The following is a 27582-nucleotide window of genomic DNA, read 5'->3' as shown; positions in this document are numbered from 1 at the left end:
CTCTGTAGCTAAGAATTGGGATGAGTCAGGCCTTTAGCCATCCCTGTCCATGCATGGCTATGAAATGCCTGTTAGTATCGCTTTGGTGGTATTGAGCAGAGTTTTAGCAAATAGGTAAATGCACAAGTAGGTAATACATGAATAAAGAAAACAGAAACTGTTTAATAGATCATGGCTACTTAAGATTTTTCCAATTCCAAACCCTTTTCACCTGAGAAATTATTCCATGGCCTTCATGTATCGTGTACTGATATTAACTACAAAGAAATGTAAAGTCATTTTAAAGTCATTCTTTGGTATACACAGATTTTTTTCACCTATTAAAGACAAAAATCAAACTTGCAAAGTAATAAGATGTATGAGTATATTTATTTTATATTAAGAATTAAGTATGATTTTATTTTTTTGGTTTTTTGATACAGGATTTCTCTGTGTAGTCCTGGATGTCCTAGAACTCACTCTGTAGACCAGGCTGGCCTCGAACTCAGAAATCTGCCTGCCTCTGCCTCCCAAGTGCTAGGATTAAAGGCATGCACCACCACTGCCAGGCATAAGTATGAATTATTTTGTGACGCAGACTTGTAACCCCAGCTACTTGGGAGATTAAGGCAGGAGGATCACAAGTTCAAGGCCTGTCTGAGCTTCACACTGAGGCTAGGGCTCTCTGGGGCTCTAGATTACACTCTATAAGAGCAGTAAACCCTGTACATACCAGGAGACTGCTGCAATCCAAAACCTACGGGAGCTGTGCATCTGAGCTGGGAATTTGGGGCAGTGTTTGTTGGCATTGTGTGGTGTCGTGGTGTGTGTGACACTAACTGCTCAGGCTATGTGCTCAGAACCAAGGCCACAGTGAAGTCATCTGCTGGTGTAACATGAGTGTTGCCAGAAACCCCTCAGATGTGTTACATGCTCAATTTTGAATTTTTGGTAGTTTTATGTGTAGAAAACTTTTAATGCCACCAAACCTTTTTGTAACCCCCACATTCAATTATAAGAACCCCATATGGTGATCATTGTTTAAGAAACTGTTAAATAGATCAGTGAACATGCACCTCCACAGCTTGTCAGGCAGGTAGAGGGGATGGTGACAGAGAACAAACGGAGCCCCTCAAACCCTAGGTGAAAGCAGGCATCTGGGTTCAACCCAGCCCCAGTGACCTTCCAGACCTGCTGTATCTGCTGCCCAGACCTGAAGGCTCTTGCCTTCTCTCTTTTCATATCCAGTAAGAAGTAAGACTTTTCAACCCCTGCCCCTGCCCTGGGCACTGAGTTATACCCTGGCTCTGGAAGTCTCTTATGGTAGTAGTGATTGATAATACTCAAGTAGATATATTGAGAGCAAACATGAGAATGCAGTTTCTCTGGGACATAGAAGAACAGTACAGGTTAAGTGATAAATGCAGCTCCAAGTCAAAATCCCAATCGTCATGTGTAATCACAGACCACAGTAAATCGATTGCATAAACTCAGTACCACTCTCGTGTGCTTCAACACCCACAGGGGCAGGTTGTGATGGTTTAACATTCAGGAGAAGGACAGGGGTGAAGAGAATGTGGGCCAGAATGCAAAGCTGGATAGCTGGTCCAGAATCACACGGTGATTCAATCAAATGTAATCAAGAAGCCAGAAGAGGCTAAAGCGTCCGATTCTTCTTAATTAACCAAAAAAAAAAAAAAATCATCTAATTATCAGTATAAGCTCCAATTGTGGTCCTTTTGAATGGTCATTTATGTGTTATTGTTGAATTTGACATTTAGATGAAATGCTTTAATGAAAACAAGACCCAATTCCCTAATCAGTAAATTGCCTTGCGAGTGCCTTGCTGAGCCTCGTGTTGTTGTCTCTCTGAGAAGCTAAGTTAAGAATTAGGACTACATAATACATTTCTAATTATTTGTAACCCTTCTTTCAACATCAGAAAGAAGAAAGACAGCAGTTTGATCAAGGAAGACTTGAGTGTTTCAGGCTCAGAGAAATGGTGGAACGCATGGTGCTTTTGACTGCCCTGGCTGCAGTGGGGTGTAGGCATGCTCTCATAATGGCCGACGTCACCTGACTGTTGTCCAAATAAGAGCCACCTGTCCCTATTACTTGTAAGCTATGAGGCTCTTGTAGTAGTGAAGACTCCGTGGTTCAGATCAAGACAAGGGCTAGAAAACAGGGCTTTAAAATATTCTTTGTTAGCTCTTTTCAAGCCGGTTTCTCCTAACAGGTGCTGATGCTAGTGCAGGCACAGTATTAAAAGAGACTCTGGGATGTGTTCAGTAATTCTGGCCAAGCATGGCCTTGGGATAGATGTTGAGTCATGAAGTCCTGGCTACTTGCAGTAATAAACCTGGATTGTCTTGCTGGTCTCCACACTCAGTAGTGGTTGAGTAATTAAGCACAAGATGGGATGTTATACCCTGGATAGGTGTGCAAGGGGCTGGAACAGCAAGTACCATTTGAGAGCCATTTTCAGAGAAAGGGATTAGAAGAGAAGGTTGCCCTGAAGGAAGGACCTCTCCGATTTCTCCTCTAAACATGGTGAGCATTTTCCTCAGTGACAATGTGGGGAAACATTACGAGAAATGTCTGATTAAATCTGCAGATCATCACTGTTATCTTTACCTGGCGTCATAAAAAAAAATCAAGTCAAAGTCTGTCCTTCTGTCAGAACTCATTTCTGGACATTGCTTTATGTGAATAGAAATTCTTGGGCGAACCTGAGGGTGTCACACAGAGTTAGAAATGTGAGTGTGGGGAGTAGGGAATCCAGAAAATTAGAAATGAACCCAGTATACACATTTGGAAAAGGCTGGACCAATTCCATGGTCCCTAGAGTGTGCTAGGACACCGGCTTAGATCGTGTCACATGACTCCCGCTGTCACTCTTTGGTTTCAATGGAACTGTATGAGAGGCTCCTGAATGGATCCTTTCAGGGCCGCTGATTGGAAACGAAAACTGTAAATGGGAATCTACTGATTTTTGTAAAATGTCTATGTTAGGTTTTGGTCTGACTTAATCCATGTAATGAAGTTGTGATGTCAACCAGCAGTTATCTAAAATACATTGCCTACGGGATGATACCCAGTTTTGCCATTACAGAAACTGACAATGAAGTGTTCTAAAGATAAATGCTGTAACAAATGTCTGCCTGAAACATTCTCATTTAGTTCTTAAAAACCCAAATATTTAAGTGATAGCATGAAGTCAGAAGCAGACATGTCTGCTCTGCCCAAGAGCTGATCCGTTAGCAGGTAATAAGGGCAGACACCACGACAAGGAATCGCATCGGGAAGGCTTCTCAAGAAGTCACCCCTGCATGGGAATGGTTTCATTTCAGTAGTGAATGGGGAAAGATTTAATGAGCAAAAGATTAAGCCATAGCCACCTGCCAACTTTGTTGTAATGTTCTCTTCAGCGGTCTCTTCTAGAATCTTGGTTTGGTTTGGTTTGGTTTGGTTTGGTTTGGTTTGGTTTGGTTTGGTTTGGTGTGGTCTGGTCTGGTCTGGTCTGGTCTGGTCTGGTCCGGTCTGGTCTAGTCTCCACAGGCACTTTCTCTTCACAGAAAGCATGCAGCTTCTACCCCTGGCTTGCTGGGAACATCCCATCCACTACCCACACCTCTGCTTTGTGGCATGTTCTCTCTTCTTCCCTGAAAAGGAAGTGGAGTTGGGGGAACTTCTTCTGCTATCCACATATACTAAGCATTGGTTTTCTAAATGTTTGGGCAAGAAGCAGAGAGCAAGCCTGGAGCTGAGGCTTTTGACTGACTGGATGTGCTTGTAATCTGTTCTTTGAAGTAGTGGTGGCATCGCATGTGAATTTTTACCTAATAACTAATGATCCTTTCTCCTTTTCTCCCCCTACTTACTCTAATCTGTTCATGACCATAACTGTGAGTCCTACTGGTTTTTTTTTTTTTTTTGCATGATGTCATTGATCAAATTCTCTGCCTTTGTATTTTTCAAAATGTATTCTTGAAATACTATGAATCTTTTTCTTTCCCAAAGCTTCCCACCACAGGGCCTCTGACCACAAATCCAATCAAAGAGGAATAATCCAGGGCTCAAAGTCACCTGACCAGTTCACCCTTGAGTCTTGTTTAAGGTGCTTAGCCTGACTTGGTGGTATGAGCCTTTAATCCCAGAATCCAGGAGGCTGAGACAGGTGAATCTCTACGAGTATGAAGGCAGCCTGGGCTACACAGTGAGAACCTGTCTCAGAAAAAAGAAAGGAAGGGAAGAAGGAAGGAAGGAGAGAGAGAGAGAGAGAGAGAGAGAGAGAGAGAGAGAGAGAGAGAGAGAGAAGAAAGAGAAGCAAGTACCTAGAATTCTACATCTAAAATAGTGTTAGTAGAACTTCATTCTTTAAGTTGGAAACTTCTAGTAGACATGCTTAGATGCACCAATATAGATGCACCTGAGAAACATATTCGCAGGATGATTCACTAACTATGTATGATAAGCATATCTAAACTTTTAAGAAAGGGAGCAGACCACTCCACCCTCCCGATTCCTTTCAAACAGTATCCTTTTTGAAACCTGCATGGGCCGAGTTCTTTCTGCTTTAAACTTGATGGGCATTGACCAATCACCTTCAATAAAATTTCAGAATAAGGTGTTTTCTGAGCCCTGGAGTGGTTTCACCAAAGGTTCCCCCGATGCTCTAACTGGGGTGGGAGGGCAGCTCTGGGAATAATTGCTGAAGTGCAACAATAAGGGTATGAGGAATGATAAGGGGGTGCTCTTCTGTGAAGCTTTGTCATGCATAAGGGCACACAACATGTCACCCGAGTCCTACAGATTCCCTTGAGACCTTTTCCCTCGGGACCTTTTCATTTGTGAAACAAGTTAATATCTTTTAACAATATGCAAATATTTGGGTTCCCATTCTATGTTTTCAATCCCTAAATTAGAATGATTTATATTTTAAGTTTTTATCATATATTAATCATATATAGTAATGCATGTCAACAACTTTCTCATCACACACACATATATATAAGTAACCGTATTCTACCATAACCATCTCTTATAAAAATAACTTATTTTTATAGCTTAATTATATTATTGGATTACATTCTAATCCACGAACATCTAGGAATTCTAGGTTTTAACAAAGGGGGCCTGAAGAGGTGGCTTAGCAATTGAACGCGCCAGCTGCACTTGCAGAGGGCCCTGGCTGCGTTTCCTGCACCCACATGCAGCTCACAGCTGTCTGTAACTGCTGTCTCACAGGACCCAATGCCTTCTTCTGGGCACTGCACACACACAATACAGAGACATACGTGCAGGTAAAAACATCCACACACAGAAATAAGATAAATGGACAAAGTTCAAAGTTAAATTTCTGTGAGAAACAGGCAACTTCTTGAGTTTAAAATGAAGGTAACTAAAAATCTGAAAGCTGACCCTGGGTCTCTGTACTCACAGAACCTAAGCCTGAGGTGAGAACCCAGGTTACATGCTCACATGGGGGAGGACCATATTAGTCAGGTGGGGATCCTTATTGCCTTATTGGAACATAGGCATTCATCCAGCAACCTCAACAGTCTAAACTCAAACTCCCAGCGGTAGCAAAGAGAAGTCATGGCTGATTTGGACTTGAGGGAATCACAAGCATAGAAAGCTCTCTGACAGTTCCTACAACTACCTGGATTACACGGGGATGTGTTTCTCAGTGAAGACATAAGCAGTCATCCCTGCCAGCTGCCAGTGCACGAGGTTAATATACAAAGGAACTGGATGAGTTAGTAAATCAAAAGGTTGAGGCCCCATTAAAACCATGATGCCACTTCAGGTCTACTGAGGCAAATGAAAACAAACCAAAATAGCAGAACACCTAGCATGGGCCTTTTTTGTTTACTGCAGTCATCTCAAATTAATTCCAAAATTGTCCACATGCTCATAAAATTCAGAGCACGCTATTTCATCCACCGATAGGGGCCTGGTGTGCATAGGAATTTTCAGGGGCTTGTGCCTCTAAATTTTGAAATTATTGAGTGAGGTTGTCTTTCCAGAGACTTCTTTCTACCTCTCAAGCGTTAGGAGTCCGTCCTTTAAAAATGTTTTTTAAGTCACAAATCACAAAACTAAAAGGAGCTGAGAAGCCTGTGACCCATAACAAAAAGCCTTTGTTAACGTTAGACGAAGTTTCGTTGGTCGAGTGGCACTGTCAGACCCTGGCTCGTGTTCCTCAGGCCTGCCTGCCTATGAGCCAGAGAGACAGAAGGTCCAGTATCCTACACCTGCCTTCCCTCACAAACCCTCTCACTTCTCTGCCAGGAGGCAGAAATGGAAGTTCTACTTACTATTCTCCAAAAAGTCCTAAATAGGTCCTGAAATTTTTTCTGCCTGAATTTTATCTCAATAATTAAAAATGAAGGTGAAGTCAAAGTTGGCTAAGGAAATGAGGAATAAATCTGAACGATTAGGACAGACTCCATGGACAGCTGTCACATATTTCCTTTCTAAGGTGTTGAAAGGGGGTCACATCAAAGATGCTAGAAGATGGGAGGAAAAATCACGAGGTAAGATGAGGCCAGAGAAACTGACCAGCCCCAAGTGGGATAATAGAGTTTATCATGGGGTCAGGACACCCTCGGTGCCACCCTACAGCTCGCCTGCTATAGCAGATTGTTTTTAGATGCTTTTTTCCATATTTCAAATAGACATACTCAAGGCCATTTGAATTTATAAATACTCCCCAGGTCCTGACATCCCAATGTCAAGTGTATACAGACAGTAAAGACTTGAAATTTCTTATAGAGATTCCTAAAACTATAAGTGGAATTAAATCCATACTATATACAATCCTGAGTTTTCATTTCAGTGGTTCAGGTGCAAAAGAGTCGTGGTTGTGCTCCCCTGGGCAAATTTTAATGTGAGCTCTCATGTGCCAAAGCCATCCAACAGCACACTGCCCCCCTCCCCCCCCCCACACACACACAAACTGTTGTCAACGTCACAGACCACAGCATAAATTTAGGGCTTCCACTCGAGTAGAACTTGCCAATTCCTGATCCCTAAGGATGTTCTGTAAGGCACACTTCATTCTGCAGCATTTAAACATGACTCTGGGACAACCCTCTGAAGCAATCATTAACCACTGGCTACCACACAGCGGTCAATAGCAAGTGCATTCTAGAGCCTCTTGCCAGAGTCCTTCTGGGGCAGCTACCACCAGCTAGGTTAGAAGGCTTCTCATAGCTTTTCATAGTCTGTTTTTACTGGTCTTCCATCCTGACTCATAAGCAAATAATGTTTTATTATTATTATTATTATTATTTAGTATTAGTATATTAGTATTAGTATAAGTATATTAGTATTAGTATTTCCCCTGAACGTCCGTATCTTCTCTCCCCATGGGTCACAATTTCAGGTGAGTTCCAGAAACAAACGCAACCATGGTGTCAAGCCAGCCACCCCATTAATCCTGGAGTTGTGCACCAGTCCTACCTGTTCAGGCCTGTTGTTACCCCCTTTGCCACTTTAGATCTGATTACTCCAGAATGAGATCTAACACCAAAGACTGCCTGGCCTACAGTTTGTCTTCACCCCTAAGTCATCTCTCCTCTTCAGTCTCCTCCCTACAAGAAGATAGACCTGGAGATATTCCTCAGTGGTTAGAGTACTTGAAGCTCTTGCAGAGAACCCAGGTTCGGTTCCCAGCACCAGTATCAGGCAGCTCACACACCCTGTAACTCAAGTTCCTAAGGATCTTATGCTGTCCTCAGGCCTTCAGGAGCATCAGGCATGCCCACGGTGTACAGACATACATACAGACACAACTCATAAGCATAAAATAAAAATAAGTAAATCTAAAAAGAAAAGATTAAGAAGAGAGGCCTGAGGGGACTAGAGAGATGACACAGTGGTTAAGAGCACTGATTGCTCTTCCAAAGGTCCTGAGTTCAAATCCCAGCAACCACATGTTGGCTCACAACCATCCGTAAGGAGATCTGACTCCCTATTCTGGAGTGTCTGAAGACTGCTACAGTGCACTTACATATAATAAATAAATAAATAAATCTTTAAAAAGAAGAAGAAGAAGAGAGGCCTGCACTGACTGTGTCTCTGTTCTTCTGGAAAGAAGAGGGCATTTACCCAGCATGGTCTTCCTTTGTTTTCAGTATGATGTGTGCAGCACAGCTGTAAACCCGTAGCCTTCTCCAAGTATCAGAAGTTTTGTGTAAGGTTCTATGCTTGACTGCCCCTGCAAGATGACTCAGAAAGACCTGAGTGTGGGCAGCCCTAAGGATCAGAGGGTTTCCTCTAAGATAGAGAAGGGGTGGCCTTTGATGGAAAGTCACCAGGAAAAAGAACCCTGGCATCTTAACTACAAGTGATTTATTAGACAGAAGCAAAAGCCAAGTTCATGCCCTCTCCCCTCTGACTTCACTCAAGCTCAGGACAACAAAAACAGTTTTGTGTCTGTTCAAATCCCTCCCTATAAGCCAATTCAGTGAGGAAAATATCTACCTCTAATCCCAATTACCAGTGGCATTCTGGGACTCTGGCAGCTTCCCAAGCAAGTCATTCCGCCAGGAGTGAGAGGCAACATGGATTCTGAGAAACTTTTAGGTCCAAGAAAACAAATTGGCTCCATTCAATGTTGTAATTCAGCTACTACGTACACATTATATTAATCTGAGCATCCAAATCAAATCGAGGCACCTGTAAGATGGCTCAGAGAGGAAGGCCCTTGCTAGCAAGCCTGATAAGCTAAGTTCAGTCTTTGAACTCACAAGTAGAAGGAGAGAACCAACTCCGACAGTTGTTCTCCTACCTCTACGTAACACTGTGGTACATATGTGCATACACACGTGGGCACACACCCAAAGTAAATACCATACTAACAGCAACCATGAACCATGAGACATGGATGTCGCTTATCAGTTTGGGATTGCCTCTAAACATCCTTGGTACCACAGGTCCCACATGCTCTGGTTGGTCCATTTTTGGCAAGTCCTATTCTGTGGTTTTAAACTCACTTGAATTCCAGCTGTGCAAGGACGCCCCATCTGGAAATGTGGTCATACCTGGCCAGCGCCATTTGAAGTCCCCACCAGAAGCACAAAACCGCAGAGCTGAGCCAGAATGCTCCAGCACTCAGAGGCTGCAGACAAGTCTGCCCAAGTTTGCATAAATGCTTAGACGGGCATGAAATGAGCCTTCTGGTTGTCTAGCTTTCCTTTCTATTGGTTTCTCTCTTCATTTTGTTGCTGTTTCCTATTTACTTGTTTTTGTCTTGTCTTGTTTTGTTTTTCTTTTGCCAGTTCTTCTCCTGTTAGGATTTTTTTTAAGTTGTATTCACACCTCTAAGACAGATTAAAAAAAAAAAAAAACTCCTGTGTCTTCAACAGAATCTACTCAAATTAGAAATTTCCTAAGTAGATAATAAATGTTAAACTCAAAAACGCCCCTACCTATCCCCAATACACTTGTTTTGCTAATAAAGAAATTTTTATTATTTAGTCCTTCTGATTGCTCCACTTCACACACAAGGTCAAGTGGAAACATTGACCCCAAAAGTATTGAGCCTTGTTGTTCTTAGACTGTTGCCAGCTAACCATCAGACCATACCATTACTGTCTCAGACATGCTTTTTGGCAACAGTCTGTCTTTTGACTCTGGCCTTTATTTTGTAAGTGGGGTCATGCTAATCACTTGCTCTGGTCCTTATGTAGGTACTGTCCCTCCAGAAATGCAGTCTAAAAGCGATACCATCCACTATTTGAGTCATCTTGTCTACCTACTGCGAAACAGAGAGTTCTTGCCAGTAAAGAAACACATGGCTGAAAGTAAAGACAGCAAATGCCTCACTGGAGGGGCTAGAGCTGGAGATGGAGTTTAATGGCTTCCCTGGAAAATGTTTAAAAATGTATGTGGCTCAGTTCCACATTAGTACAGCAGTAGTCAAAATAGACTGAGGGAAAAGTTATGAATAGACTTATTTTGTAAAGTCACTTTATACACCCATCAAAACCACCCAAGGGTAACACCGGCTCCCTCAGCACTGATGTTGCTTAAATCCCTCCTTTGAGTGCCTTCAATTTAATTTGGCCAGTTATTGCATTTTGTTGCTTTTTCCTAGTTTTCTGGAAAATAAAAAAGGAGCCATGCAGCTGTTGCCCACTGTGTGGAAGGACTGACCACACTTACTGGGAGCGCTTTGTGACTTCTGAATGAAAGCCTTGTTACCTGAAGGTGTTTGCCAGTTAAAATTTGACGTGAACCCTGAGGGCAAAAGAAAGAATTAGCCCTTTCAGCATGCCTGCCCGTGCCCCATACCCTGAGGCCATGTCAGCGCTGGCATCCCTCCTTGTGCCTCTACCTCCATTCAGAGGTGGCAGTTTCTTGACTAACTAATTCAGCTTCTAGATCAGCCTTGAAAAGATTCCCTGATGGTGACCAGCCTGCCCATCCCTTCAAGCCCTCCATACCGATGCGGGTAATATAATGCTTGGTGTTTAAAACATAAAATTGTCCAACACGTGCTCTTTCCCCTTGGTCAGATAGCCACTTTCAAGCTGCAGCCTTGCCCACTGAATAGGTCCACTGCTCCAAAGTCTCATTTGTGGGTTTGAAATAAAGGCAGATCCAAACTCACAAGCACTAAGACCGAGCAAGTCCAGGCAGCCTCTTTTGTAACCATGCAGAGGATAAGATAGCTCAGGCCTGATTCAGCCCACCATGCCACCAGTGGAGTGTAAGAGTTAGCCGTGGTATCTCCGAGGGTTCAAAGGTATTGTGGGTTATTCTGCGTCCCAGGCTAAAGTGGGGAGAATAACCTATTTCATTCTATTTTTTTTTCCAGTTCTCTCAGGCCAGGCACACCACAGCCCTTTGAAACGATCTGTGTCCCTTACCCCACCCATGAATGTGCCAAACCAGCCTCTAGGACATGGATGGATGTCTCATGAGGACTTACGAGCTAGAGGACCTCAGTGTCTCCCACCCGATCATGCCCCCCTGTCTCCACAAAGCAGTGTAGCCTCTTCAGGAAGTGGTGGGAGTGAACACTTAGAAGATCAGACCACTGCTCGTAACACATTCCAAGAAGAAGGTAGTGGGATGAAAGGTGAGTGACCACAGGAGGAACTGAGAGGCCCTCCCTTGGTTTGGAGTCCAAGGGGAAAGAGAGGTGGTCAACAGGAGAGAGGGAGCCCAGGCCCTCATCGTAGGTTCCTGCATTCAAGCCATGCCTTCCAGAGCTCCAGAGCTGGCCCTGGAGGAAAGGGCTTGCAAGGTCTCCTTCCAGCTGATAACAATGTTAGCTGCTGAGACAACAATCAGGCAGGCTTTGGGGACAATGCCAAGAGCAGCCTCTGAAAGTGCCTTCAAGCTGCCATTAATACACAGTCCTGACTTTTCTATTTCTGATCCTAGATCAGTGCTCAGTGATCACTTGTCCCAACCCAGAACCCAGAGTAAGAAAGGTCAACATCATCTTTTTTGTTTTCTGTGCACTGACTTTTGGACAATGAGTCCTGCTAGCCTGGATATGGCCATCTGAAAAGATTCTAAGCTACTCCACCTCTGCATTGCTATGGCCAGGGACCTGTAACTAATTCAGAAAAAGAAGCCATTGATCTTTTATTACTTTATTTTTTTCCTAATGCAGAATCGTAGTGATATTACTTTTTATTACTCCATTTTTATTTGAAGTCTAAAGAAATCTTTAAGCCTTTCCCTCTGCATCTGCTTCAGGGACATGAGAACTATCAGTGTTTTAACCCGGGTAATAGATTTGCACATTGATAATAAAAGGCATATTGTGCAGCCTAAATAAATGTTTCTCCATTGCCTATCAATGGACCCTCTCCTACAGATCCTCCTCAGGAGACAGAGATTTCCAAATTACCAGTGATGAGCTCACAGAGGATGCATGCATTCTGTGTTTTTAGATGCCAGTTGTTAGAGGGATAGAAGTCCTTAGGGGAGATTTTCATCAGAGACATGCTGCTAACAATGTGAGCTGGCAAGAAAATAAGCAGGCAGGCTTCTGGGACAGTGCTGAGGACAGGCTCTGAGAGGGTTCTCTATGCTGCTGTTGACATACAGTCCTGAAGTTTGCTGTTTCTAATGCCATTATAAAAGAGTCTCTTGATCTCATCCCCTCACAAGATAGGAACCTGGCACAGAGTGTATGCCCACATCTTCTCCAGTGCCAGAGCTAAGAGGGAGCTAGGTTGGAAAGTGGAGTCCATCAACTTAGGGAGTGAGGCTGGCCTCCAGCCTTTCTCTGAGCAGTTTGTGGTTATGTCTCCCTGTCCAGCCCCTCCTCACAATGAGCATGTGCTGAGAGACCTTTGGAAGTAGGATGTGTTTTGAAGTTTTCCTCTGGGGATACACATGAGTCTTTAAAAACAGCTAATGCAGTGGGTCATTTTGGCACACAGCGTGTATAACTCTCTTCCACAGAGCTCTGGGGACTGCACCATAATGTTGTGGGGTGGGCAAAACCTGTTCCCAAAGAATGCTACATCCAGGTGAAGTGTGTGGACAGTCTGATTCTGGGACAGTGACTGTTGTTCCCCTGGTAACGCCAAGGAAGCACTACTCACATGCTGACGGCAAGGTGGGCCTTGAGGAATGGGCCGTTTACTTGGGAGAATGCTGACGTCACTGCCTAGTGTCTCAGCATAGGCTTCCTTCCTCCTTTCTACTTTACTTTCCTGTTATTTCTTCATTTGTTTGCAGGATCTCTACACACTAAAAAATTCTCCCAAAGTGGGTAGATGTGTGCTTTCAGCATTCTAAGGGAAGAAGTGACTAGAGATAATATATCAATTATTAAAGCAATATGAGCAAAAGGGAAAATTAAAAATGAGTCTCCTGCTGGTTGGATTTTGTTTGTTTAGTTTGGTTTTTATAAACGTTAAAGACTTTCTAGAACTCAAGGGTTATCTATGGATAATCTCCTTTGACTCCTATCTCTGGAATTCTTGAAATTTTGTCAGTCACAGAATCACTCAGACAAAATGTCACATCCCAGATTTTCATTGTGAGCACATAGATATCAATGAAAAAGAGGCTGCTTGGCGGCTGGCTGGAAGGAAGACCTTCTCCATGTGTTTCTGCCTTCTTTGATCTATTGAACTTACCTTTTCTTAAAGAAGTAGATGGGATCATCCATGTATAGAGACACTAGCAAGTAACTGGGGAAAACTCAAGGGAAGAAACGGAATTGATGATAAAGAATTCTATTTATAGGGAGAATACATCGTCAATTCAACTGACCGTATCAGATGGTAGAAATGCCCACACCCTGAAACACTAGCATTCTGAAGTGGCATAGGCCCAGTATTTGTTGAGCATGAATGTTCTGTATCCAACCCTATTGTAAAGTTCCATCTAAGAAGCAACCCTTAATATGCCAATCCCAAGGACTTGTCATTTGATCTCCAGGCCTAAAATCAGATGACTTTGTAAATTTCCAAATCAATTCCCACTTTCTGAACAGTGGATTATGGAGTCGACTGATGTGAATCTGAGAAGAGCCTTCCTATGGATGCGATCCCCCCCCCTCGCCCCATGCTTACTTTCCTGTGCCTTGGGTCCCTTGGCAGGAACAGAGACACTTGGGCCATCACCAAATGGCTGTTTTTCTAATTGGCAAATGTCTGGTCTGCAAGAACAAGGAAGCTGGAGTAGAATTTGGAAGAGTCCCAAATCCTCCGGGTGTATACATCACCCTCACCTCACGTCTTTGGGGGAAAAAAAAATCAAAGCCACCATAATTGCATTCATTTTTCTGGCCACCTGGTGTGCATGGCTGCAAGAGCAGGCTTGTTCTTGCCTATTTCCTCATCCGGACTGACTAGCCAGTTTGGCCACCATCCTCCTTTGGGAACATACCTCTTGGGTCAAGCATGCAGAATAAACCCTTAGAGGATTAATTGCTTCCTCCTGAATCTCTGTGCTTTGCTTTTTCTAGTAAACACTTGTCCTAGGGTTTGGGTTGGCTCTGTGGAATAGGTAGAGATTCAGACTAAAGGGAAAGAATGGGATTGAGTAGCCACTAAAAGCCTCAGACAGCAACCTGAGCCAGAATATGGAATGTTCCTGTTACCAATCCCTAAGGGGGCAGCTCCTTGTAAAGATTTGGACTGACTATGCTGGCTATGGCTTAAATTCAGGTCTCCCCATTCTGTTGAAAAGCTTCACCGTGACTTATCTCAGGGGAGAGACTCTTGATTCTAAGTTGGTACTCAGTTATAATATCCCTCATCCCCCAGGTAGCTGATGAATTGAATGTACGCTTTTAGCTCTTATCTTGGTCGGGAAAGAGAAGGAAGTCTTATGTTACTCAGTCATTTCTTTCCTAGAAAGAAGGCAGCCTGTCAGTGGAGGAGCAGATCTGTCACTCAGAGCTGCATGGTGAGCCCTGGGAGGTGATGCAGTCAACACCCAGAAGTCTATCACAGGGCCAGGGCTCCTGGTATGGCTTTGGTATAGGGAAGAATCTCTGGCTCCCTTTTGTCCTCATTTAAGCCATTGGGCTTCTCTGCACCTACGGGGCCCTGAGGAGACAGAGGGGGAGGGGTTCTCTAGGTCTAGGAGACTCACAGAACACCAGATACCTGATGTGGGGACTCTGCTGTGGAATGTGATCTCTTAAACATTTGTCCTGATGTGAGACAATCACCAAGACCAGCCCTAATTCAAACAGGAGGGACTTCTCTAGAGGGGTGAGATCTGGATCTGAGCCTTAGAGCATGATTACAGGTCAACCAGAACAAACAGACGGAATTCTGTGCTGAGGGAACAGCATTGTGAACTTGTGTGAGGTAGGGGCGCAGCCCATGACTAGAGTATAAAAGGCACGTGGGAAACAGAGCTGCAGAGGAAGCTCCTTGACCTTTAAAAGGATTGTGCCTTCTATTCTGAAATTGTTGAAGGAATTTCTAAAATAGGACCACCTGCTTAGATCTGCATCTTAGAAAGGAGCCTTCACAGTGATGCATGCAGTACTCATGAAAGTAGAGGAGAGGGGATTCTGGATTTGAAAGCCAATGGAGAGTCGGAAGGTTGTTCAGTAGTAGATGAGGTGAGACCGGACTGATGTCAGTGTCAGTGAGACTGGAGACCAAGGAGTGTGACACAGGTCCTCCATGAGAAACTGAATTGTAAAGACTCGGTGACCTCTGAATGTGAACAGTGGTGAGCAGGTGGCATTTCGAATGGTCCCTAGGTTTCTGCCTGGGACACCTAAAGATGTCCTCTACAGTGCAGGGCCTATGGGAAGTAATGAGGGACAATTTGGGGGCACAGTAAATGTGGGAAGCTTCAAGAGTCCTGGGAAGGTGTGCAAGTGCTCAGTGGACCCCATGAGGGTGCCATGCTCCTCCCCAGCCCAGAGGAGCAGTTTCAGTGTTGTGAATACATGAAAGGGTGTTGGGAAATTCCTCTGGAGGACCACATTCCGCAAGTGCGGAAGCCTGGGAATCTGGCTGTAGGAAGAATGGTTGCCCGGATGAGGAAGCAGACATTGGTACTCTATGCTCTTGGTGGAAGTTGTAGATTCTTTATCGCAGAATAACATCAACTGGGTATACTTGTGACTTGACACTTCCCATTAGCACAGAAATATGGAGACAATAGAACTTGATGTATTATGTGTGTATAGACATAATAGAGACAAAAGGGGGGAACTCCTGGCTGCAGTAACCTTGACAGACACACAGTTGTTAAGAACGGAGAAGGCCATTGACTGTGGAAGATGTTTGTCTTTTCAAGGGAGTCTCTGAGCTGGAACTTGAGTAAACTTTTTCTCCACATAGCAAATAAAGTTTATTGTCTCCTAGCAAATAACTGGCTTGGATTTTGGAGTCGTTCTGGAAATGTAAGCCTTTGAGCCTTGGCCTCCCTGAGATTGGAAATAAGAGAAATTACTTGGGGGTGGGGGGGGGAAGAAACTGTGAGAAAACCTTGTAGAAGATTTTTGAGTTCAGTACCTCTGGAAGTCATCAAAGTCTGAGTGGTGGGGTAGGCATGGTGTGACCCCGAAGCAGCTGGGACACTTTTCAGATCAGCTCTCATGGAGAATGATCTAGATTCAGAAAGTTGCCTTTCCAGGTGTTGTCTTGAATGCATTTAACTAGAATAAATTCAATGGTGTGTGTGTGTGTGTGTGTGTGTGTGTGTGTGTGTGTGTATGTATGTTTTTTAACTCCATGATGTCTACATGTGACCTGCACTGCACAAATGGGTCCTTATGACCATGGAACTGTGCTAATAGCTTCGGATAAGCTAAGACCTCTGATGCCTTTAAACAGCAAACCCAGGATTCCTCCTAGGTCCTGAAGGTCTCGGTATTTCTAAGCTCCACTCCTTGCTGAGTGTGCATTGCCTTCATCTGGGTCCTTTAAGACCCTCAGCTTCTCTTTACAGTACAAAGCGGGCTGTTTAAAGACAGCACTGAAGAGTGTTGTGGTCAAAGGAAGCATCCAGAAGAAACTGAGTTCACTGTTTGCATCTAATACTTTGAAGTATTTCACCCCACATCCACGTGTTCAAAGACTCATGGTATGTCCCCATGAGAAGGGAGCCCTCCTGAAATACCCTGGATACTCCTTAGGAACAAGGAGCTCCCCCCAAGAGGACCCAGCTTCTGAGGGCCCAGCAAGGGTACCTCCTCCCTTTGCTCAGTGCCTAGAACAGAACTAGGCTCTCTTCTGCTCTGACCAAAAATAAAGACAGCCTTGTAGGCATCACTAGATGGCTGCTCTTCATTCTTGCAGGATTTACTTTCGTTCTGACTTCAACAGTGAGGCGTTAGTCCTTCTGCACGTCTCCTCTGCTATTCCTCTCTCCCTCAGAGACCAAGGATGCCAGCCGCATTTTAGAGAAGAGGCTGTGTGAGGTCAGCCTAGTGCTTTGTGAGGAATAAGAGTTGATTTCTGTCATCAGGCACCAAGAGTACCGCTAACAGGCTCTCGTGGAGAATTGCGCATGCGTGGTTCTCTCGCCGTCCATTGCTTCCCTCATCAGCTTGTTCTCATTTGAGATTGGTGTCACACAGCTTTGTAGACCCGGCATAAAAGGCTTAAGAGAAAAGCAGCTCAGGTTCTCACTGGAACCCAGCTTCCATGCGAGCTGAGGACATCAACCTCTCTGTGGACTCATGTGACCACACAACCTCTCTCTGGTCAAGGTATCCAAAGGAGAAAAATGGGCATAGTGTAAAATTTTGATGCCGTTGCTAAAGGCCTCGTGTACATGGCACGTATGTTACCCAAAATGGCCAGGAGAAGCTAAACCAACATTGCCTGTGACAGGAGCTGGAAAGAGCTTCAGGAAGAAAGGGAACCCCATAGCACAAGGTCTCCTATTATGCGTATAGATGATGGTGCTTGAGCCCACTCTCCCTAGACCTCTCCCCTCAAAGCTTGCCCTCCCAAAGCATCACCATGGCTCTGTTCTGGCTTCTTTCGGTGTCCCTTGGCTATGTAGCTGCCTCACTTCCAGGATGGAGCCAGCGAGCATGCGTATTGACAAGGCTGTCCTTCAGCCCGTCTCTCTTCCAAGGTCTTGGTCTGCTGATTCTCTACTTGCTTTTCCTCTCACCAAACTTGAACCAAAGGCGCCATCTTCAGCTCTCTGTTTCCATGGTTCTTCCTGACGTGTCAGTGGACCCTTTCATCCTACCTTCCTCAAGCCCTCCTCAAGGTTTCCTAAACTCGCAGCCTGGCCTTTCTCACAGCCTCCAGTTCCCTTCCCATGATCATTACCATCTTTCTGATACATCACCCGGGTTTCCAGTGCGCAGATTTCAATGTCTTTCCATCACCTACAAGACAAAACTCTACTTTCCTTGTTTTGACATTTCATATCTCAGGCACCTGACGACTCCCTGCCTATGTGTCCCCACTCTGTCTCTGTTTCCACCATTCACCAAGGCGTTTTCTCTACCCTAAATGTCCCCCATGGCTCTGACTTTTGCTTCTGATGTTCCTACCATATGAAATGGCTTCTACAACGTGGTTTGCCCAGTGGACTCCAAGCTGCTGCTCTTCCAGGCAGTGGGGTTCAAGGGGCTTCCCCTCACTACCTTGGCAACCCCAAGCATGCTTTCTTCTGTACTACCCCAGGATTTGGGTATTCTCGGTGCTTATACTGGAGCTGTTACAATTTTTGCACAGGTTTCAGCCATGCTCTCTCAAATTCCTTGATAACAAGGACATGCCTTCACAGCGTCTGACCTGTATGAGTGGCACCAAGTAAATATTGAGTAAATAATATTCCCTCAGTTGGCAGGGAATTCCCCCTCATTTATAGCAAGAGTATCTCTCTTACACCCCATGAGAGGATGTCACTCTAGCTTGGGACATGCATTTCTATGTCCAACAGAAGCAACCTAGATGAAGCTGAGCAGCTGTACTCTGAAGACAGATATGCTGAATATTTCAGATTCTCTGCCAGACTTTCTGTGTCTCCATGTACCTGAGTCTTCCAACCATAACCACAGCTTTTCACACAGAAAGGACAAGATCCAAGCTAAGAGGTTCAAACAGTTCTCAATATTGCCTCTGATAGACTGGCATCTAAGCTTTCCTCAGAGTTCATCCCTGGCTAACTTCTTAGAGAGTTCAGCAATGCAGTTGTTGGAATTCTTGCCTGTGGGAATGAAAGTCAAGACTCTTGACTTGCTGGTTTCCCACTTAATGGAGTTCTGTTTTAATCTCTGGTGAGAGAAAGTCTCTCCCCTTCCAACTAGAGAGAGAATGGTCGGTGGGCTACGCTCTTCTCTGTTGCTCTTTCGGGATTCATTGTTGTAGAGGCTGAGTTTTACTGTATAGCTGGGAGGTTGCATCCTAAGAACCGAGGTTTCTTTCTCGTCATCCACCCATCCACCCTGCAGGAAGGAGAGATAACTCCTTAGATACATGGCACTGAACTTGACCTCTTTAAGGATGTACAGGTCAAAGGAGGCTATATTTCCCAGGAATGTGTCTGGAAATAAGTCTTCAGGGAGGTCTAGTTTATCCTGTTGTGAAATTGTTGTAGGAACCTTTTCTAGAAAAACTTCACCCATTGACCTGCATTTTGAAGAAATGAGTGAGGCAAGCTCTCCCAGCTCTGCCTATCCCAAGAGACCCCAGTTGTCCAAGTTGCTTTCTAGAAAGAAACTAGCACTTAGTAAGCCAAGAGTTGCCCCTCATGCTTTCTGACTTAAACCCTATTGTCACTTTGGCTTTTAAAACACCCAGTTTGCAATGTATCTTTAAGTCTGAGGATTTTATTCATCTTACCATCAGTGGACTTTGCATGACTAAGCTTAGGGCATTTGGTTAAGAGAGAGAGAGAGAGAGAGAGAGAGAGAGAGAGAGAGAGAGAGCAGAAAAGAAAGGGAAGGAAGGAAGGAAGGAAGGAAGGAAGGAAGGAAGGAAGGAAGGAAGGAAGGAAGGAAGGAAGGAAGGAAGGAAAGAAAGAGAAGAAGAGGAAAAGAAGAAAACAAGAACAAGAAGGGTTCCTGGAACTGCTCCATCCCTCTTGTGATGAACTGTGTCCAAGTTTAGCATTGGATTACCCAGACTTCTCTGAATCATGACTGTTGTGTTTTCTGGGCAGTGGTTTGGGATTTTTTTTAAAGCTATGAATGACAAATACAAATCCTAGTGACCAAGTGGTCAGAACACCAGAGCTGTAGTTAGCATGGCTACCCTTGTCTGCACAGGTGTTACCATTGTTTCCACAGTTATTGAGCAAATAGCTGACAGAGAATGAAGTCTAGGAAAAGGGCTCCAGGACGTTATATCAGGAAAAGTAACAGACTCAGGACTAGTATGTCTGGACATGGTGATCCAGAGGTGGTTGGTGCTGCACATTATGGTAGGAGTTAGCATGTGTGTACCTGGAGAAGCCTTGTCTGAGTTTAGTTAATGAAGGTCTCAGAGGGACTCTCTTTTGTCACGAAGATTGAAGGCCTTCCAGACACAGAATCAAGTAATTTCTAGCCTGAAACAATGGAGTCTGTCCTTAATTGAATGTTCAATTCTAATTCTCAGAAATCTTCCATCTTTAGTCTGCACAAGATCGCTCAGCAGGCCAGTCATCACCTGCCGTGCCTGACTTTCTTTAAGGAGACCAACCCTGTCCACACTCCCTGAGCCCGAGTTTGGTTTTCCTGGGAGGCAAACTGTCCTCCATCAGCCCTGGCTATCTACTCTACACATTGGAAACTGAAGTTCCCATCTATCTTTGAACGTGTGTGGCTGGCTCATCAGTGCCTCTGAGTAAAACACTTCATAATCAATGGTACAAAATCTTGTGACCAGTATGATTAGCAATATGATAATGCCCTACAGAAAGCAAGAATGATACTGACCCAGTGCTTTGGATTCTCAAAATACTCGCAGTCTCTATTCACTTAGCTCTATGGCTGGTGATCTCTGTAGTCCTTGGTGCAACATAGCAGAGAGCTGAGATGCAGAAGGTCCTGGGTTCCAGTCCCCACCTGACCACATTCTTTCTCTGTGATCCAGACTTAAAGGCACAATGCTGCCATCTGTATGGTGAATAGGGTTAGGGAAAGATGATTCCAGATCTTAGCTCAAAAATTCTGACTTGAGACTTTGGGTAAATGATTTATTTTGGTTGCAATTAGCAAAATATGCTAATGACTCAGTAGCTTTTCAATCCAGTTACATTCTTAACTCTAAACCACCACACTTGGGATTTGCTTCAGTTGTGCCCTGGCCTTTCCTTTATCCTGTGGTCTAGGCAAGGTTTGGACCCTCTGGGTGATGATATTTCTTATGGAGGAATGACTAGCAGCTGTCCCTCGACAGTGGCCATGCTGGTCGTCCAGGATACCCTTCACCCACAGGGGGCTAGGGACGGTGAAAGAAACACCAGGCAGAGAATTACAACTACTGCAAATGGTTCTAGCTTCTAGAAGTGGCTGACATAGCTTTCAGAGATTTACCTAAGCTTCAAAAAAAAGAGTGTCTTGAGGGTATAAACTATTATATCTACTTTGGACATTTTTTAAGCCAGTTCTTCCCAAGACAACAGTGAATTGGCCTGGCTAAAGCAGTAGCCCTTTGGGTTTTATTTTATTGTGATGAACTCCTTTGATAACTTTAAAGGTGTTATGGAAAACTACCTAGAGAACTGTATACACACACACACACACAAGTATTCTAAGGAATTCCTGTTTCTCCTGAAATAGTTAAACCCCAAAGTTAGCAATCCCTGATTTAGGTAGAATTTAGGGCCCAGTGGGGGTTGCCAGTGTTAGTCCTAAGCTTTCTGAGCCAACATTTGCTGCCTAAATTAAGTAATAACAACTTTTTCTTTTTTCCCCTCTGGCCATCGCCCTCCCCCTCTCTGCCTTCCCATCTGCCGCCATCCCTCCTTGTCCCTTTCATTTCTCCTTCCATCTCTTGCACATCTTGCACCATAGATGTTCCAGCTTGGTTAAAAAGCCTCCGCCTGCACAAATACGCTGCACTCTTCTCACAGATGACTTACGAGGAAATGATGGCCCTCACGGAGTGTCAACTGGAGGCTCAGGTACATGCCTGGGGGGGGGGAGGCCTTCCATGAGACAAGGTCTTAAGGTTCAGCCTAGAACAGACCTTGTTTGGACTCAGAAACAGATCTTATTCACCCAGCAGCTTGCCCAGATCTAGGAGTGCTGGCTGGCGCCCTGTGGTGAGTAAACTAGCTTCTTACCTTGACAGTACAGTGAAATAGAAAGATCAGCAGGCAGTCGCAGGGCAAGGAAAGGGAGAGGAAGTTAGGAAAAGACAGAGCCAGCCAAGTGTGCCTTCAAACTCTGGGTGCTAAGGAAGAGCCGTGGTGCTGCCTAGGTGTGGTATCACATCAGTGTTCCAAAGAGATTGCCCCACGGTTCTTCCCTTCCCTCTATCAAGCCAAGACTTGTTTGGATAGGGACAGATTCCTTATCCGTTCATCCAGTCTGGTCACACATGCACTAACTTCTAACTAGACCGGCCAGTGGAAACAGTAGCCACTCCATGACACTTCTCCAAAATCTGTTCACACTGGTCTTAATTGAGATCAGAGTAAATTTTTTAAAACACTTTCTTCTGACCACCCCCAAATGAAGTCATAAAAGAACAGAATCCCTCCTTCTTTCTTAAGCCTCTCTCCCCAAAGTCTGAGTACAAACACCCATCAACAGCACCCCCCAAACTGAGACCATTTCTGCCATGCCAGGCTCTGGCTAACAGATCTAATGTATGGTTTTGTTTCTCTTGTTTAAAATGCTATTTGCACTTTTTCCAATTGACCCCAGTTTCCTTTGAGCTACAATTTGAAGAAACTTGTGGTCTAAATGAGTTAATATTCGTCCCACAGGAAGGAGAGATTGGAGCATGCAGGGCAGGGCCTGGCTGCCACATGGCTCCCCACTGACCTCGGCTTTCCTGCTGCTTATCCAGTTCCCTCAGAGCCCCTCTGCAGGCCTGGCTAACTACCAGGACTGAGGACCAGACAAAGCCCAGAGTCACTGCACACTCTCAGAGAATGAAAGGCACTAATTTCAGTCCCTGACATTTCTCCCACCACTTTTTGTATCTCAGCTACTGCTTCAGATCCCAGGGGTTGACAGGAACTATTTCAAAGAGCAATCTGTGTTTAGGTCAAAGTTGGGAGGAAAACCCAAGTCGTCAGTTGTTCAGATTTAAAAGAAGAAAGTCCAGCCAAGGAGGGCAGCGCCAGAGCCTGACACAAACTTTTAAAAAATAATTTAATTCACTGGATCCGAAAAGCACATCGAAACAGAAACTCAGCCCCCATGTTTGCAGGGGCAGAGATGCCCCCGCCAACCCCTGCCCTTCACTGGCGAAGGAGGAACTCTGGAACGGCTGCCAGGGAACAAAGATGGCCAGAGCGCTGCATTAGAGACCCGCTTAGGGAAAGAGACCCTTGACTGGGAAGTACGCAGCGACTATAATCAACAAGGCTCTAAGGAAGTCTTCCCACTGACTGCTGTGGCCAGTTTAAAATTAAAAAATCCACAACTCTGCATGTTTACCTAGAGGGAAGTAAATTCCACTTTTAATAACGGAAAGGAAAAAGTTCTAAAGGAACAGAAAGATCTTCCCTGTGTAGTGGTGTACATGGGCAGCACTGGGCTTCACGTCCTTTGCCCTGAGAAAGCAAAGAATAAACAATTCTGCAGCCTCCAGAGAAACCAAGAGGGACTGAAGTGACACAACCTGAGGACAGGAGCGTCCTGAACAAAACCCAACAGGGTCGTTTAACGTGGTGAAGGTGGAGACATCTCACATTGGGTGGGATGACCGGCTGGTACGTAGCTGTCTGTCCTAACGGTCCTTCCTTGGATCCCGATGATGTATACAGAGTCAGTATATTGACTAAGAAGGCTTTCAGACAGTGGTAGCAACAAGAGAGAAATAATGCGTCCTGGCCTACCTGTGAACACATAGGAACAAAAGCCTAAGTACAGAGCAGCCTCCGAGAGACTCTAGCTGATTCCTGAATATGATATGTTCTAATATATTGTTGCATCTGATTACAGAATGTCACCAAAGGTGCAAGACACAAAATTGTGATCAGTATTCAGAAGCTCAAAGAAAGACAGAACCTCCTGAAGTCTTTGGAAAGGGTAAGTGAGCAACTGGCCTGGGGGACATTTCCACCTTCTTTGTGGGAACACAAACTAAAGGAGCACAGTTTAGAGTGTCACTTATATAGGGTGCCATGTGACTTCCCTGTCTGTCAGATTAAGGGAAATGACCAACAGGAGGGTTCCTGGTTATCCAGGCTTCCTTGGATCCCGATGATGTAATGAACTAAATCCTCTGGGTCCAAGCTGCTGGTGACCTACTGCGCCTTGCCTTGGGTGAGCTGAAGCCAATGCTCCCCCTGTGCTGTCTGTCACCTCGGCCTTGCAGGCAACCACAGTCTGGTGAGCTGTCCTACACACAGTAACAGCAGACACAGAACAGCACATGCAATACTGATGTGCCTGTGCCTGTGCCTGTGCCTGTGCCTGTGCCTGTGCCTGTGCCTGTGCCTGCTATCTAGCCCTCGTGTCTGGTTTGGAGAAAGCCATCCAGGAGGGGCAAACATCAGCAGGCTTACTGCAGGTTTCACGGGGAATCAGAAGTGTGGGCACAGAGAGAGTTGGCTTTAGACTTCAGCTTAACCACAGGATCCATCTCCATGACTCAGGCGGGAACCACTACAAAAATGTGTAACGCCAAAAACAATCTGCAACTGTGCATCCTGACACTGGCCGGCAGTGATGAGTGAATTATGGGTCCCACGTTCCTTTCTGTGCTGATTTTTCTCATGGAAACAAAAAGATGGCTGCAGACTGACAATGCTCCCTTGTTTGTGAAGCTACCTGTTTACTCTGGCGTTGAGAGCAGTTTCTTAGATGCCCGGCATTTCACTAGCTGTCCACACAAGCTGTAGATTATTGTGAGTTTGAACCTCTTAGAAAATCCAGGGAGCCTTTAGGAAGGGGCGGAGTACTAAGAAAGGCAGGGCTCTAGCAAGTTCCTAAAGCAGGTGATTTAATGGAATGGGGATGCTTTTTTAAGTTGTTCACAAAAATACATGTGCACTTAATTTTATAGATACTATGTTAAGTTGCATTTAATATGTACCATAAGGCATATCATTTATATTTGGAAAATATACATATTGTATCAGGAAAATGCTTTTTAAATCTTTGGGGGGGGGGAGGAGGGAGCTGGAGAGATGGCTCAGTGGTTAAGGTCCTGAGTTCAAATCCTAGCAACCACATGGTGGCTCACAACCACCCATCACGAGATCTGACACCCTCTTCTGCAGTGTCTGAAGACAGCTACAGTGTACTTACATATAATAAATAAATGAATTTTTTAATAAATAAATCTTTTTGGGCAGATAGGTAAGAACTGCTCTCATGCTCATCTGTGATTAGCGAGCGCTCCTATACAAAGGGAATTACATTACGTGCAAATTCTCCACCTCAACCTGAGGTCTGGCTGGTGGTCTTAGTTTTCTGCTAACTCCTCTGCCAAGCAGCTTGTCTAACAGTGATTATGGCTATTTTTAATCTAAGAAACTGTTCTCTTTTGGAGAACATTCAAAAGGCCAATTTACTCCGTGTCCATTGGAAACTACAGAAAGTGTTCTGAATGAAGATTATATTGTAAGCCTGTTCCTTCTCGTTTCTGGAGCATCCTTTAGGAATTCATTAAGAGCCTCCATGGGTAAGGAAGCACAGCTCCCTCTTGCCCTCATCCTAGAGCTGAGATTCATGTACCGTGTGTGTGTGTGTGTGTGTGTGTGTGTGTGTGTGTGTGTGTGTCTATGTGTGTGTCTGTATGTGTGTGTCTGTCTGTGTGTGTGTGTCTGTGTGTGTGTGTCTGTGTGTGTGCCTGTGTGTGTGCCTGGGTGTGTCTGTGTGTGTGTGTCTGTGTCTGTGTGTGTGTGTCTGTGTGTGTGTGTGTCTGTGTGTCTATGTGTGTCTGTGTGTGTGTGTCTGTGTGTCTCTGTGTGTCTGTGTGTGTGTGTCTGTGTGTGTGTCTATGTGTGTGTCTGTGTATGTGTGTGTGTCTGTGTGTGTCTGTGTCTGTGTGTCTGAGTGTGTCTGTGTGTGTGTCTGTGTGTGTGTGTCTGTGTGTGTGTGTCTGTGTGTGTCTGTGTGTGTGTGTCTGTGTGTCTCTGTGTGTCTGTGTCTGTGTATCTGTGTGTCTCTGTGTGTCTGTGTCTGTGTATCTGTGTGTCTGTGTGTGCTAAGAGGGTCATGTTCTTTTGACTTGGCATCAGTTAAGTCAGGGATGCTCTGTGTTCTAGAGTTATACCCATAATTACATTGACTATACAACAATGTTTCCACCATGGTTTCCTGAAATGGAAAAGATAAAAAGATGCCAAGTGCATGATGGCCGGGACTGAGTAAGGCAAAAACAAGCTCATTGTCTTTGACTTCCTGGAGAGAGGAAAGCCAGGCCTGTTGGATGGCTGCACTAAGCTGACACCGCATGTTCTGATACCCTGACTGCCAGGGTCTCTCCCTATACATCCTTGAGGACTGAGCCCCCAACTCTCTCCTTTGATCTCCTGGAATCTTCCTTGCTGTTTTAGGGAGGGAGCTGTCACCTGTTAATACTGGTGGCTCAGAGACTCAGCTAGAGGCATTCTCCCACCCCAGCTGATGGCACTGTTGGAATGGTCATCACCATTCCTCTGCCTGCCTCTGGCATTCTTACCTCACATAGAACCAGCATTTCTAAGGAGATGGCTGGGACCCCGCCCATAGCTAGTTCATAATCCGTAGAAGCTGCTGACTACCTGCTCCAAGACCTTCCATTCAGTTACTGAATGCTTGCTGAACAGATGTTTGGACGCACTTTGCCCATCCTTGCAGGATAACTGTGAGTGGTACGTGGATATCTTAGGTTCCTGGCCCTGGGTATCTTAGGATGTGCTGAGCCCACAACCTGGGGTGATGATGTCATCACCAAGGCCATAGAGAGAACTTCCCTAGATACCTGGGTAGAGGCCAGATGCTGCTGGGGGCAGTCAAAGAGACCACAGCTGTTTTGATGGGACCTTAAACCAAAACAGAGACAAAGAAGGAGGAAATGCAGAGCCCATAGAGAGGGATTCTAGCAGTTGTTAGAAGGTTTACGTCATATGCTCTGGCATTTGGGCACATTTAAGTCATAGGACTTATTAGGGGACTGAAGAGGAAAGGAGTTGTTTGTTGTGGTACCTGTGGGACACCAAGATGGAAATAGCAAGCTGATGAGCAGAAAGCAGATTGGGAGTTCCAAGATGGCAGGTCATAAATGGCCCAGATGTGAGAGAATTGGGTGTAACTGGAAATGGGTGTCCCCAAGAGTGTGCTGAGTGACAAGAGCTGAAGGACAGCCTCTAGGGAGTGCCATCAGACAGGACCTTGTGATCACAGAGGCTGGGCTGTGAGCCCTCCTTACAGAGCCAGAGAAGAAGCTGAGCACATAAGTTCCCTGAATGTGCTGTGAACTGTGAAGACCAGACGTTGCCCCTGCACTGGTGATCAGCTGGGCATGTCAGCCATAGTGAGAAAAGGTCTCAGGAAGGCAGTAAAGATCAGAAGCAGAGAGCCTGATGTCACTCATGGCTGTGTAATGAGGCATAAACATAGAACTGTAGGCTTCATGAGTGGTTGAAAAGGCAAGAAAAGAAAAGGAAATTCAGAATGGAAGAGATTGTTTTAATATTAATATTTAGAAGAAAATGTCTCCATGTGCTTTTATACATTGACCCTTTTCAAGACATTCCCACATTGTAAAACATTTTTCCATTTTCTCAGCCTACAGCCTTGATGTTATCAAGGATCTAGGGAGATGCATTCTTGTGTGTGCGTGCGTGCGTGCACGCATGCACTAACACACATGCAAAGTTCTGTTTGTTCCTATTCAAAGAGAGAAGACTGCTTCTCGAGATGTCTATGCCTTTTCTTCACACATTCTAGATCTTGGCCTTTTGAGGTTACGCCAGTCAGTGATCCTGTTTTTAGCAACTGCTGTAGAGAAATAGTAATTCAACTTGATAGTATTGAGTAGCAAATATTTCTAGGTAATAATAGCATATACTAGCTAGACACAT

The 27582-nt window shown here is 44.8% G+C and overlaps 1 protein-coding gene across 2 annotated transcripts in view; it reads left to right on the top strand.

Moving 5' to 3' along the window:
* The window catches only part of Samd4a (sterile alpha motif domain containing 4A), a 221675-nt gene that overhangs the window by 156960 nt on the left and 37133 nt on the right, over positions 1 to 27582 (top strand). Inside the window, exons 3-5 of one of the 2 annotated variants that reach the window (XM_052191696.1) lie at positions 10808 to 11071; positions 21404 to 21513; positions 23510 to 23596. In XM_052191696.1, the coding sequence (XP_052047656.1) occupies positions 10808 to 11071; positions 21404 to 21513; positions 23510 to 23596 (461 nt within the window). The remainder of the gene's footprint in view (positions 1 to 10807; positions 11072 to 21403; positions 21514 to 23509; positions 23597 to 27582) is intronic. The other variant, XM_052191698.1, reaches the window with a different exon arrangement.

The sequence above is a fragment of the Apodemus sylvaticus genome, chromosome 8 (genome assembly GCF_947179515.1).
Source record: "Apodemus sylvaticus chromosome 8, mApoSyl1.1, whole genome shotgun sequence".
Classification (NCBI taxonomy): domain Eukaryota; kingdom Metazoa; phylum Chordata; class Mammalia; order Rodentia; family Muridae; genus Apodemus; species Apodemus sylvaticus.
Note: the sequence above shows the minus strand (reverse complement) of the source record. Positions and strands in the feature narration are given on the sequence as shown.